This window comes from Anthonomus grandis, chromosome 5, assembly GCF_022605725.1.
Source record: "Anthonomus grandis grandis chromosome 5, icAntGran1.3, whole genome shotgun sequence".
NCBI classification, from domain to species: domain Eukaryota; kingdom Metazoa; phylum Arthropoda; class Insecta; order Coleoptera; family Curculionidae; genus Anthonomus; species Anthonomus grandis.
The window spans coordinates 25,052,475-25,066,549 of record NC_065550.1 but is presented as its reverse complement, the minus strand read 5'-3'; the positions used below and the strand labels follow the sequence as shown (position 1 = coordinate 25,066,549).

Below are 14,075 nucleotides of genomic sequence, written 5' to 3'. Positions count from 1 at the left end.
GGTACTGTAAACCACACTATGTTTTTTAAGTAAGGCTTTGCATTATGGTATTATGGTGGATGTGCCTATGGCTTTAATCATATTTGTCAAATTGATTCCAAGCTGAACAAATGGTCGAGTGACATTTTCTGACAGGGTGGCAAGCTCGTGTTCCTCAGGGAAGTACCCTGTCAAAAAGGATGACAGTTATATCACCTTATTTACTGGTGATACATCGGCAATGGTCTCAGGTCATGACTACTAGTGTCTTCATATGCGAGCTATTTGGTAACTCGCTTTGAAGCATAGCTGATCTTTCTTACTGGTTTCAACAAAATAGTTTTTGTCTTAACCGTTTAAGAACCTTCTTATCCTTTTTACCACTGTTCCGAGAAAGCTTATGGCGCAGGGAGAATTATACTCTAATTGAAGACTCACCTAAAGTTTTGGGCATTATAATTTAAATGCATGTGGCAAATTAGCTCCTACTAACTATTTCAAACTGAAATTTTTTCAGGCTTAGGGATTTTGTAGGTACTTACATACTTAAGACCTTTTACTATATGCTGCAGTACATTCTACTTTGGCCTGTGGTGACTCCTGCATTACTGAAAAGGCTTTGATCTATCAAAAAACCCATTATCCGAACCGTGTTTAGAATTCCTTATTGTCATGTCGACAAGCTTTGCTAGGTTTGGAGATATTATAATCATTATAGAACTCGAAATGGAGATACATTTTTTATATTCCTCTCACTCATTTATGCCAGGTACACGATGGCCCTGTGATTACCTTTCTCAGGATTTTTAACCTACTGCCAAACCACCTTAAGTGTTGAAAGTCTTTCAATTTTTAAAAGGTCATTAAAGACTATGCTTCCTGATCATCCGTGCTTTATCTACTTATTACTTAATTGACAATTCCGATGCATGGAATTATGTCTATTTAAATAAATTTAAAAAAAAAACAAAATAAGATATAAGTCTTTATATAAAGTTTTCCAGTATCTCGGAAATTAAATGGTTTAACCTAAGTTAATTCAGGGATCAAGTAGACTTTCAGAGATTTTGCTTTTTCCTCAAGGCAGGATTCAAGATCCTTAAAAAGAAATTTTGTAATGGTAACACCTGATTTTAGTAATTGCTCAAAAGTATTGAAACTATAGGAAAATGCTAATATTCATCTAAATGAATTACTCTTATTTTAATGCATTATAATTCACATACCGTGATAAACCTTCATAATGTACAGGGATCAATTTTTCTCCTAGGCGGACGTCTTTATAATTATTAGATACCAAACGAAACATTTTATCGTATTTTCTTAGGATGAAACTCAGATTGCGAGACAGAAAAATCTGACAAATTCACAAATTTAGATTCAAAATGTACAGAAACGTGAATTTCTTCAGGTTACATGCTTAAATAGTTTCCTTATAGGGCCTCACTTTCATAAATTAAACATTCACCATATTGTACATTTTGAATTTAAATTTTTGCAAGAATCTTATAGTCACTCCAGTCTTATATCTCTATAGACGATTTCAATGACTTGAAGGGGGTACATAAAAAAAAACATCGAATTTGTAAAAATAATTGTATTTATTAAAATTTAAATGAAAAACATGTTATGTATACACGAATTCATTTTTAAAAAAGTCCTTCGATTTCCCCCGTTTCAATGTTCAGATCTATGTCGTAGATTGCAGGCCTTGTAGGTAACCCTGGAATCCTTGTGATCTGCAAATAGGTTATCATAATTTAGACCCTTACTATCCAATTTAAGAGTTCCGGTTAAGATACTTACTTCTCCGGTAGATGGAATGATGAATCCTGCTCCTATGGAAGCAGAAACGTCCTTAACAGTGAGTGTGAAACCTGTGGGAGCACCCTTAATGGCAGGATTGTCACTTAAAGAAAGCTGAGTTTTGGCCATGCAAATTGGCAAATTACCGTAACCCTGTATAAAAAAGCAAGAATAGTAAAGGAGAAGATAAATTAATATTATTAAAAAAAACTCCGTACCTGATCTTCGTATTTCTTCAGTTTCTGCTCAGCCAAGTCGGTATATTTAACATCTCCGGCCCCGTACATTTCCTTGGCGACAGTTTCAATTTTCTTCTTCAACGGGAAGTCGAGGTCGTACAAGAATTTAAAGTTCGCCGGTTGTTCTACAGCCTTGGAAACGGCCTTGGCGAGTTCCTCGGCACCATCGCTGCCCATGGCCCAATGCTTGCTAAGCACTACGTCATAGGCGCCTGCCTTTTTCAGTTCTTCGATGACCAGTTGAACTTCTGCGTCAGTATCGTTTCTAAAAAGAGACATTTTGATTTATTTATTATTAAAAAAACACTTTAACATAATAAGAATAAGACAAATATTTTGAACATGCAAGGCTTGAAGTTTAGAAGATTCTTTCATAGAAGTGCAATGTAAGGAAATCACAAACAAGAAGTTTCAATTTTTTGAACAGGCCGGAGTACGACGATACGATTTCATGATAGTAGGTTTTGATATTTCTCTTCAATCTCCCCATAATAATGTTTACTATCTTTTTAATTACCTAGGTAACTGTCAAATTGTAATTTACTGTCAGGGTCAAGTGTGTGTAATTAATTGTGAGTTTCAAAATGAACAACTCTTCAAATTATGAAAAATACGATATGTTGGAGTGTTTTATTCTCTGTTGTCGAAATGGAGCGGAAGTATTTGAATCTCTTATAGGATATTTCCAGCAAAGTCATATTTTTTCACCTCATCAGCTTAGTTAAGAACTTATAAATGATTTCCAACAATTTTTTTTGGCTACTTATAATAAAATTAATTTGTTTTAGAAATACAAGTATAAATTTTTTCTACAGCTTTTTACATAAGACTGTTGGCACTTTATGTCCTCCTGGGACCTAGCGTCCATTTAAATGGGCATGCCAGTTTTATGTTTCCAGTTTCGTTAATTTATTATTTAAGCAGCTTAGACCTCGCATCCACTACGTTGGACACTTCTGTGCTGCCGCCCAGTCCGATTCGGTCGACTTTAATTGTGCACTTGTAATTGTTCTGTTGTGATGGCGGCTGCACGTGGTTCTCGTTATGATGGTATGTAGCCTATTTTTTAACGTTTTGTAATGATTTTTGTGAAAGTTTTTATTTGCAAATGTTTAATACACAAATTTAAATAACATTACAATAATAAAAAACTTAAATAAGTTTTGTATTACCCTAAGTTATTCGCGTCCATTTAAATGGACATTGGATCTATCTCATGCACATTTTAAATTAACTCATAAAATTTATTTTAGGAATTGTTGGCAATCAAAGAGTGCTTCGGCCAGGGGAAGATGACGAAAAATTGGAGCAAATACTAAAAATCATTGGAAATGATGACTCTGACATTGAAATGTCTGATGATGAAGAAGAAATTCCAACTATGGATAATTTAATGGGGAGAGAAGAAGAAATAATTAATGAAGAACTAGTAAGCAGCAGTGAGGAGGAAGAAGAAGAAGATAGAATTTCTCTTAGTGTCCTGAGAGAAAACTTAAAAATGGCCAAGCAATCTGTGGATCCTTTAAAGCGAAAGTTTTGGAGAAGAGATGATACTTTTGCATCTCCAAATTTTGAAGGCCCCTCTAGTGAATGCAGCGCAGAGCTCCGGTATGATTGGACTGCAAAATCGTATTTAGCCATGTACTTTAAAGATGAGTTATTCCAAAAAGTGTGTGATTGCACAAATGCAAGGAGTATCTCTTAAATTGACTCTTAATAACATTAGAAATTTTTTTGGAGTAGTTTGTTTGATGTCCTATCTAAAATATCCCAAAATCAGAATGTACTGAGCAAAAACCACTAAAGTTTCAGCTATTGCAGATACAATGACTCGAGATAGATTTTTTGCTATAAGAAGTAACCTTAAAATCGTCATTGATGGCAGCATCGCTTAAGATCTTACCAGGTTTCTTTTCCTGAAATAAGAAAAAAATACTTTTTTTTTCTAAAAACATGTCCTTATGCACCAATTAATAAATATTAAGAGCAAGAAACAGTCTTTTATTTCTTGATTTCTTTCCTTGGTATTAAAGAAAAAAACTCTACTCACGTATGATGATTAAGAGCAACAACGACGGGAACGCCAAACTTTAAGGCGTTACTAATATGCTTCATGGCATTCGGCAGACCTGCTTTAAGCAGTCCCAAATTTTCCTGAGTGTATTCCGGAGCCAATGGGGCTCCTGGGGCGACCGGCGGTCCACCGCCGTGCATTTTTAAGGCTCTTATGGTCGCTACCAGCACTACTGCGTTTGGAATTTCACCAGAAATTCTACATTTAATGTTGAAGAATTTCTCCATGCCTAGAGGTTTTTTTTGTTTAATTAATATTGTCGAATTTGATTTCAATGTTTTATATACCAATATCGGAAGCGAATCCTGCCTCAGTTACAACTATACCGTCTGGACCGACCAATTTCAATGCGATTTTATCGGCGATAATAGAATTAGCTCCGTGGGCGATGTTTGCGAATGGGCCGGCGTGTACGAGAACCGGAGAACCTTCTAACGTTTGTAACATGGTTGGCTCGATGGCATCTTTAAGTAAAATCTAGAAACCAAAGTTTTCATTTAAGACTCAAATAGCAACAAACTGAAATAAATTAAGCCCAATAGTTAGTACAGTAGAGCCTCGTTAATCCGAACCTCCAATAACCTAAATTGAAAAAAAAAACAATAATGATCACATGGCATAGGTCAGTGTACACTGATTTCTCGAAAGCATTTGATAAGGTTCATCATTCAACGCTTTTTGGGAAGCTGGAGAATTTCGGTGTGCAATATGATGTAAAAAATGGTGGTAGTAAGTATTGGTGGGAGTTCAGAAATGCCTCAAGCATCTCACTTGGGTCCGATATCATTTTCTGTCTGTTTTTCTAATAGTACAAAAGGTAATTTGTATACGGATGATTTGAAGGTAGATAAAGCTATTAAAAATCCATCAGATTTTCAAACATTGCAGTCAGATATTTCGAACTTACACATTACTACACTTTGAATAAATTATTTATTATTCCTGAAAAATGTTACTGTATACTTTTCTCAATGAAATCACCGCAAGTACAGAACAAATGTGATTTTATCTTGGTTAATTATTAAGATATTTAAATAGGAATTTGGTTGTAAACTTGGATTCCAGGCTGTCGTTTGATTTACATCAAGAGAATTGTGTTAGTCAAAGAGCGATTAAAAATGCAGGGTTCATATCTCGAATAACTACCGGTTTTAGCAATATTAAATCATTAATTTTATTATATAATTCGTTGGGAAGGCCTATCTTTAAGTATGCAACAGTTGTTTGGAGTCTGATGTATCACAAATATATTGATCAGTTGGAAAGGGTATAAGGTAAATTCGTAAATATATTAATTTACAAATGAAATTAGGCATTTTCTCAGCTATAGTGAAAACCTTACGGTACGGAGTCTTTAGAAAAACGTTATTTTTTATCTTATTAACTTTTGTATATAGGTTTATTAATACACAAATTGACTTCCCTTTCCGTTTAGAAAGCTTATGTATTAGTACTAGCCTTTTCATTCTGCGTAACAGGCAAACTTTAAATATTTTCAGGTACTCCAAGTATTTGTCAAACTCCCCATTAATTAGATGTGCTAGAAATTTTAATGCATTTGAACTTGCAAATTCTAACGCAAACTTATTAATGTATTTAGGCGCCATTTAAGACAACTTGATGCTTAGTTCTTGTAAGTTTAATTCCTTCCCTTTTTAGGTAACCATAGCATTATTATAAATTCTCATTATACTACTTTTTACTTCGATTGTTATAAATTTATTACCTACTTCCATATTGATTGTTCTTTGAGGATTTAAAAATAAGTCAAATATTAATTTCTGTTTACTTGTTAATTGGTTCCTATCTGTGCTTTTCGTTTTTTGGATAGTTAAGTCTTTCTGTTGTGAAGCCTTTGTAATAAATAAATTATGTCTCTTGTAATCCGAATTTTCATGTATGCACTAATCCGAAGCCAGATTTAACCAGTTTAAGCTACATACAACAGTAGTTCAAACAGGTTGGTTACAAGCATTTTAGATGTGCATACGTGTCTTTTCACCGTTGAATGACATAGTCGTATGTAGTTTATGTAGGGGTGTGGAAAAATTACTCCAAAACGTAAACATGTCACATTTCCTTTAAACCAAAAAATTGAAATATGGAACAAATTACGTCGTGGGTTTAATGGCAAAGTTTTAGCTGCAGAGTATCCCGAAAATTGTTCTATGATTGGTTCTGTAGGCAAATATTAAGGCATATTCCTATATTATACGACATTTTCGTGATAAAAACAAAGTAATTCTATACCCAAAGTTATGGCAAAGATGACTTTGTGGCTAGTGGGGATTGGATTGCGAAGTTCACAAGCACACATAGCTTAAGAGCGTTAAAAATATGTGGCGAAAAGTTATCCTGCAACGAAACCGCTATCTATCCTTTTCCTGACGTTGTCGAAGAAAATTAGGAGTTTCAATATTTCTCCTTCTCAAATATATATCGCCGATCAATCAACTTTGTACTGAAAAGTGCTGCTAGAGGAAATATTTTTATAAAAGATCAGCATTAGGAAGGAAAACGTGCAAATAGAGAGTAACAATTTTGGCCTGCGTAAATAGTGAGGGAGCTAAAAAATCATAACTGCTATATTACAGAAATGGTTTCACCATTCATTCGTGCCTCAGGTCAGAAAATACTTTGGCAAAGATACATGGGAAAAAGTTTTCCTACACATTTTGCAATATTGCTGGACCAAAATTGTATCCGAACGGTGAATATTTTGGAGTCAGACGACGATCTTCGTGACTTGATTCAGTTTGGTGACGCGATATGCTCTCGTCTCAGATATGCTATTATCTTTGTCACAAGAAACCTTGAATGACGACGAAATTAAGGTTTGGATTAAAAATTACAAAACTTTAATGCCACTGAAAGAAGGTACACTGAAAATAAGTGACAACGAAGAACAACAGGAAATTAGTAACTTAAAGACTGTATAAAGTAAAAAGTGGTCCTGTAGTGGGCAGAAGAAAACGACATTCGTTTAAATTATATTGAGTGCAGCAAAGATTAAAAGAAAAGTTGCTTTTTGAATGCATCAAAAAAATGTTAAACAAACAAACAATATTACAAGTTTTTTCAATAAATATTAGTTGTACATGTTTATTTAATAAACAGTAGTTGTATAGAACAGACTTTATATCCAGTAAATCATTTAAAATAAACTTGTTCGGTAGTCCGAATGTTTCACTAATCCGAATTACCCTGGATTTTAATAGTTGGGATTAACGAGATTCTACTGTATTACACTTTTGTATTTTATTTAGCATTAATGCAATGGTAAGGTTAATCCAAATAAAAATAAAAATGAGTAACACTTTTTCACCGGTATTTTTGTTGAACTAAACAACCCAATATCTATTTTTCTTAAAACAAATAGTAGTTATTATAACAATCAGGATTTCTAAGCATAGCGCTTATTTTTAAATAATAAAAACCAAGTACATTTGTTTTTTAGATATGGAGAAAATTTGCGAAACTAAATGCTGTAATGTTTTTTTTTTTACTTTCTTGCTTATTTAGTGCTTTGAAATAAATAATATTTTTTGCTACTTTGACTTGTAAGAATCGTACCATCAAAGCTCCAGTTACTCCCAAATCGTCGGCAGTCACGGGGTTGCCTTTCCTGTCAAAAGCCACGACCATTTTAGACAGTCTATCCTTAAAGTCTCCCAAATCTTTGGCTAAAGCCAATACGGCCATGATTTCGCTCGCCACGGAAATCATGAAACCAGTTTTCCTGGTCATTCCTTTTTCAGTTGGGGCTTGACCGATAGTGATTTCTCTAAGGAACCTGTCATTAATGTCGACCACTAAAAAAAAATCATATGTAATTTTTTCATGCTACAATTATAACTAAAAAACAAACTTTAAACGACGATTCTTTTTAAATAGGCTTATTGCTACAAAGCCGACTTTTAGGTGCTAACTTCTAGAAGACATAGAAATGTTCAACCTTCGAAGTTTCCTGCCAAGAACCAAAACACTCTATTGATTTGATATGTTATAACTAGTATCTGTGTTAGTGATCTGGTTTGTTTTGTTTTGAAAATTAAAGTATCTTTCTGGCAGGAAACTTTTATGTAATTCTAGTCTAAACCGCACGCATGAAAGTAGAATGAATTACCAACTTTGTATAAGTAGTACCCAATAACGCCATAAAGCAAAGGGCGCTGCGCAAGAACGATCATATGACTACGCTTCACATTCTTTTTTTTTTGGTGGCATGTGGCATTTAATCATGCAGCCAGTTAAATTTTTTATATTTTATTTGATTTGCCATTATTACGTATCGTATATTTCTAACTACTCGGATAATTGATTTAAAAATATCCTTTTATTATCCTTTATCCTTTATGCAAATTATGTTTTTTTTTTATTTTTAATATCTAGATATATCTAATTTATAGGACAGTTCTTAGCTACATTATCCTATCCTAAAACATTTAAGACAGTGAGACAAACTTCACGCCTCTGGGGTCTGTCAGGGCAACTTAATACAATACAAGGAATATTGACCACGGAAACATAAGGGAATGAGACCTGGAACTAGGATAACTATTCTAATTAAAAATCTAAACTAAATACTAAGTCTTACATTTCTAAGGAAGGTAATTAGATAATTAAATATTGTTGCATTTTTTAGTGCCAATAGATGCATAATATTAAATGGGCCACTTTACATTCCACGCGTAAATCAACCACTAGTATCTCGATATCTTGAGTATATTTTTTACTTCAAAAAATATGTGATTTAGGTCACCTGTAACATTACAATTTGTGCACAGATCAGTAGGTAATACTTTAATTTTGTTGAGGTGTGCTGGGTAGCAAACATGTCCCAATTTCGTACGAATTATAGTTGTTTTAAAACGACTTGGCACGTTTAGTTCACTATGCCAGTATGCAGAATGTATTTTTGGAACTAATTTGCAAAAACTTGTTGGAGATTCTTTGCAAATATTTTCCCAAATATTATTCCACTTAACATTTGTATTTTTCCTAATTATTGCGTATATATCACAAGGATATATATATAAGACAAGGAACATCAGGTATGTAGTTGTCGACGGCAATACTATTTTTGGCTAACAAATCTACCAGCTTATTACCTTTAATACCAGTATGAGCCTTAATACCACATTCGCGTAATATAATAATTACATAATCAACTGCGATTAAAACCATGAAGAAACCGAAGGCATTTGATTTCCTTTATTACATTTCAATTATTTAAAATACTATTCAACCATATCCAACCGGCCGATGAAATTTGGATGCGCAGTGTCAAAACCCTTTGACGAAGACTGTAGCTCATTTAAACAGCACCGGTGGTAGAGGCTACATCGCAGTGTTATAATCGAGATCAATTAAGTGATAGTGACAGATGTTTTTTGTGCATTTTCAAAACTTATTAATTTTAAAATGTCGTTTTAAGTAAAATAAAAAATAAATTATTAATCGATCAAAGTCGTTTACAGGAACTTTAGAGCCAGTTTAGGTGAATGGAAAGATTTGATTCCGATTAATTGCATTATTTGCGATTACAAATTTTTCTATACAGTTTAAAGTCTATAAACTAATAAAAAAGTATAACTCTATAAACAGAAGCTCAGAACTATGTTTCTCGTAAAAGAAAATCTTTCTTCAGGGCGGTCAGAATGTTCTCATAGTGTTCCATATTATTTATTAATGATTTATATTAATGATTAATTTTTACCAGATTTAAACTGTTGAATTAAATGTTTGCAGATGATTTATCCATAGTTTATCAAATTTTTGATGATCTTGATATCCAAAAATTACATTGACCGTTTTTTTTACCAAGTCCATAAGTACACTAAAACCAAGGTTTCTCTACTCAAACTCTTAATTTTTTTAAAAGTATATTTAAAGAATAGATATTAGTCTGTATTACTAGGCAGTAATGGTACATACATTCGGGCAGCAGATTTTCTGACTTTAAAAATGGGTCAATTTTATAATGGGACCATTGTTATTTTTAATGTATATTTCTGATATGAATAGATCAGTTCTAAACTCTTAAACACAGTAATATGCTGAGGACTCAGAAATATGTATCATATTTTCATTGTCGGATATGCAAGATATTAACACTAAATTTAATTCTGATATTGAGAGCATTGCGTCAATTTGTAAAGATCACAACTTAGAAATAAATCCTGCCAAAAGCTTGGTAGTCTCCTTTGGAAAAAAAGTTTTGAATCCAAATATTAAAAATAAATTCAGTATTATACCTCTCATACTACTGTATATACCATATCTACTATAACTATCATTTGAAAATCATATAATAAACAAAATAAAAATAGCATACATGCGACTAAATAATGTACTAAAAACTAACTTGTGTAACCACATCTTATCCTTTCTCTACTTAATTACGGCGATATAGCTTTTTCTGGAAGTTTAACTTTTTATATTTCTAACAAAATTCAAAAACTATAAAACTATTATAAAACTAGTCACCAGCATAATACGAGAAATATCCACGTGAACTTTTTAGTACCTCAACACCGATCAAATTACATGCATTGATCTTTCTTAGTACTGTAGATTTTTGTTTTGGTTAGGGCTAGTCTACATAGGTCTTTACATAATAAATTATTTTGATTTGATTTGAACATTTTTAAAGTCGATAAGTGTTACTATATAATTTTTTCTAAACCTGTTTCAAAATAATACTTGACATTCAAGAGTTTTTAAATCAACTATTTTTTTAATTTGGTATGTCATCTAATTTAATTTGTATTATATACATTATGTTATACCTGTGTTAAATATAAAAAATTACTTACCATTAAAAAATTCTCAATTTATGTTATACCACAAATTACTTTAACACACAAAGGGTTCGACCGATATGTATTTGGATTTTTCGCCTCCACAGAACAATTAAATACCAGAGCATCCCATATTTTAATACAGGATCTCATGTTATGTATGTAAATCTTTATTTTTTGGTACATTCGCATACACCACGTGCTTATGTTGCATACTATTTTATTCGTTAGGTTAGATTGATTGAATTACATTAATACAGGTTAGGTTTGTTCAATATAAATAAAACGATTATCCAACATCCATGTGGTTTGTCTGCAGCTGCATTTTTATAAATACAATACGCGCTTTTGTCAAACGTTATTTATATTAGTTATACTACTTACCCCTATTCCAAAGAACATGTTCTGGATCAATGTCCAACCTAGCAAATCGAACCCTCTCTTCAGGAGTCAAACTGTCAGGATCGGTTTTAGTAATGCCGAGTCTCTGTAGTCTCCTCAACTGGATCTTTGAGAAAGCCCTGGTGCCTTTAATTTTTGGCACAAGACGGTTGTACAAATCCTCGTCCTTTTGAGTGGCTTCGTGGAAAATCCTGGTGTCCAGTTGGGCGGCAAGGAGGTTATTAGCTGCTGTAATGGCGTGGATATCTCCGGTTAAGTGAAGATTCATTTCTTCCATGGGTATTACTTGGGAGTAACCGCCTCCGGCAGCACCACCTACGGGAAACCACAGAATTTATTGGGCGATCGAATGGTAAGTTCAATCTTGAATTTTAGGAATTTCATTTAGTCAATTCGGAAAGGTAATTCAGAATATTTATAATATTAATAAGAGCACAATGAATGCTGGAAAAGTCTTTAGAGCATCCAATTTAACACACAGTTTGGGGATGTTATCTAAACTCCTTTAAAGATAAAATACCAGAAGTTCAGTAGTTTAGTTTAATAGTTGGTATGTTATGATTTATTTTTATTGTAGCGTTTCGTGTTGCACTTTATTTTTAGGGACAGGTGCGTACTTTACACAAATATTTCATTTAAAAATCAACCATTATTTTAATAAAATAGTAAATTATACACGGTGTTCAAAAAACTCTGCTCTTCTAAATCATTATTTAATGTTATCAGCCTGTTTATTTTTCTTATAAACAAGCTAAAAGAAAAAAAATGGTGAACTAAAAGGAAATTATCGGCTAAACATAAAATTTTGCTTTTTTTGACCCATCACTATATATATTTATATATCTATACACTATATGTATAAAATATATCAATACCTTACCTTTAACTCCAAAGGTTGGCCCCTGTGAAGGCTGCCTCATGGTGGCAAAAGTGTTTTTCTTCATTTTTGTGTAGAGTGCTTGAGCGAGTCCCATCATGGTTGTACTTTTACCCTCACCAAATGGTGTTGGGGTGATACTAAAAAAATCAAGCTTAATACTGCTTTATTTTTTTGTAATATTACCTACGCTGTAATGACAACATATTTGCCCTTTTGTCGGTCCTTAACCCTGTCAAGGACGGAAAGAGATATTTTGGCCTTTTTGGTGCCGTATTGCGATATTTCGTTGGGCAACAGTCCAATTTCTTCGGCTAGTACGGAGATGTCCTTTGGTGTTTGGGATCTTGCGATTTCAATGTCACTAAAATTTAAAATACGTAAGAAAAAACTGAATTACAAAGATGAACCGTTGATTTTCTTTAATGTTATTTGGTTCAGGCATACATTCTTGCTTATTAGTTCTATGGTTGGAACCTTTGGTGTGACACTCGAATCCACATTTGATATATCATAATCAAATCATAAATCAAATAAAACTTCTCCCGAAAATGAAACACGTGTCGAGGGAGTAAAATAAAGAGTTTTGGTTGGTGGTAAATCTGTTTTGTGATTTTTTGCTTATTATTGAAAAAGACGTGTTATTACACTTACTCTATATATATTATTAACGTTGCACTTTTTGTTGTCTTTTTTAAAATTGATTTTAGTGCTATCAATTTTTAATTGGGGTAGTCGTTGGTAGCATTGTCAAATATCAATATCTATTGATTGTATTGATTCTTTTGTATCTACAACTTATTGGCAATCAAACAATCGATCGTGAGTAACTTGAGTAAATATTCGACTACTCGCAAAGACCAAAAGTTATAAGTGTACTAATTCAGCTAAATACATCGTCAATTTAACTGGATAGTCTCATAAGCCCAGGAGATTTGTACTACATTGAACAGTTTCAAGAAGTTGGACCCTGAAGTCTTTCCTTCCCATATAATGGCATTTAGAATCCTCATATTACTTCTCGCTTGTCGTGCATATGCTTTCGAAAACCAAATTACTATAGAAAAATTATCTTATAATTCCAGATTACTACCGATTAAATGAGGATTTGCTAAAGTTGAAGAATATACCCACATTAATTTATTATTACGACCTTAACCCTATCATTTTAGAGGTGAATAAACTGCATGTCAAGGTTTTAAACGTATCCACAACAATATATATTAACATGGGCTATAAAGCAGAAACTGTTGACTACCTTAAAATATTCGAGATTATCCAAGATCAAGAAAAATTCAATTTAAAAGAAATTATACCACGCAGGTTTAAGCGAGGTTTGACGGCATAGGTTCGATAATTAAAAATCTCATAGATTACATTAACTAAAACAAGCAGTTCAAATTTCGAACTTTTTGCAGAGTTCCGATTATATTAATCATACAATAAATCAATCGATTTATGTGAAATTATTGGCTCAATATTGCAAGACATTCAAAACATAAGTAACGTTTTCTAAACTGAAAGTTTTACAGCCCTGTATTATAAAAACTAATAACCTATATAACGAACTAAACATAATTCAAAAAATAGTAGGTGCAAAGCACATGCCTTTAAAAGTAATTAGTTTTAGAAAACACTTTGCTCTATGAACAAACAATTAAAATAGAAAGTTTAGAATGGCATTTTTATTAAGAAATACCAATTACATGTCAAATTTAAACTATTTCCATCTTTACTCGATACTTATACAGAAACAGAGCATGTGTAATGTTACAATACCCAAAAAAAATGTTTGATTAAAAACTATTTGCACCTCTCTTAACGGAAAAATTAGTACCAACAGATTTATGGAAAGGTCTTCTTCTGCAATAGAATGTTACAAAAGACATTCCTTG

General features: G+C 32.7%; 1 protein-coding gene across 1 annotated transcript in view; it reads right to left on the bottom strand.

Annotated features, from left to right (window-relative positions):
* Positions 1 to 1,561: 1,561 nt before the first annotated feature.
* LOC126735876 (C-1-tetrahydrofolate synthase, cytoplasmic) overlaps positions 1,562 to 14,075 on the bottom strand; it is a 32,365-nt gene continuing 19,851 nt past the window's right edge. Inside the window, exons 8-16 of the mRNA XM_050439969.1 lie at positions 12,371 to 12,544; positions 12,184 to 12,320; positions 11,286 to 11,618; positions 7,672 to 7,910; positions 4,386 to 4,575; positions 4,075 to 4,327; positions 2,004 to 2,289; positions 1,786 to 1,938; positions 1,562 to 1,718 (exon numbers count right to left, since the gene is read on the bottom strand). Of these exons, the coding sequence (XP_050295926.1) occupies positions 1,629 to 1,718; positions 1,786 to 1,938; positions 2,004 to 2,289; positions 4,075 to 4,327; positions 4,386 to 4,575; positions 7,672 to 7,910; positions 11,286 to 11,618; positions 12,184 to 12,320; positions 12,371 to 12,544 (1,855 nt within the window). The 3' untranslated portion in view covers positions 1,562 to 1,628. The remainder of the gene's footprint in view (positions 1,719 to 1,785; positions 1,939 to 2,003; positions 2,290 to 4,074; positions 4,328 to 4,385; positions 4,576 to 7,671; positions 7,911 to 11,285; positions 11,619 to 12,183; positions 12,321 to 12,370; positions 12,545 to 14,075) is intronic.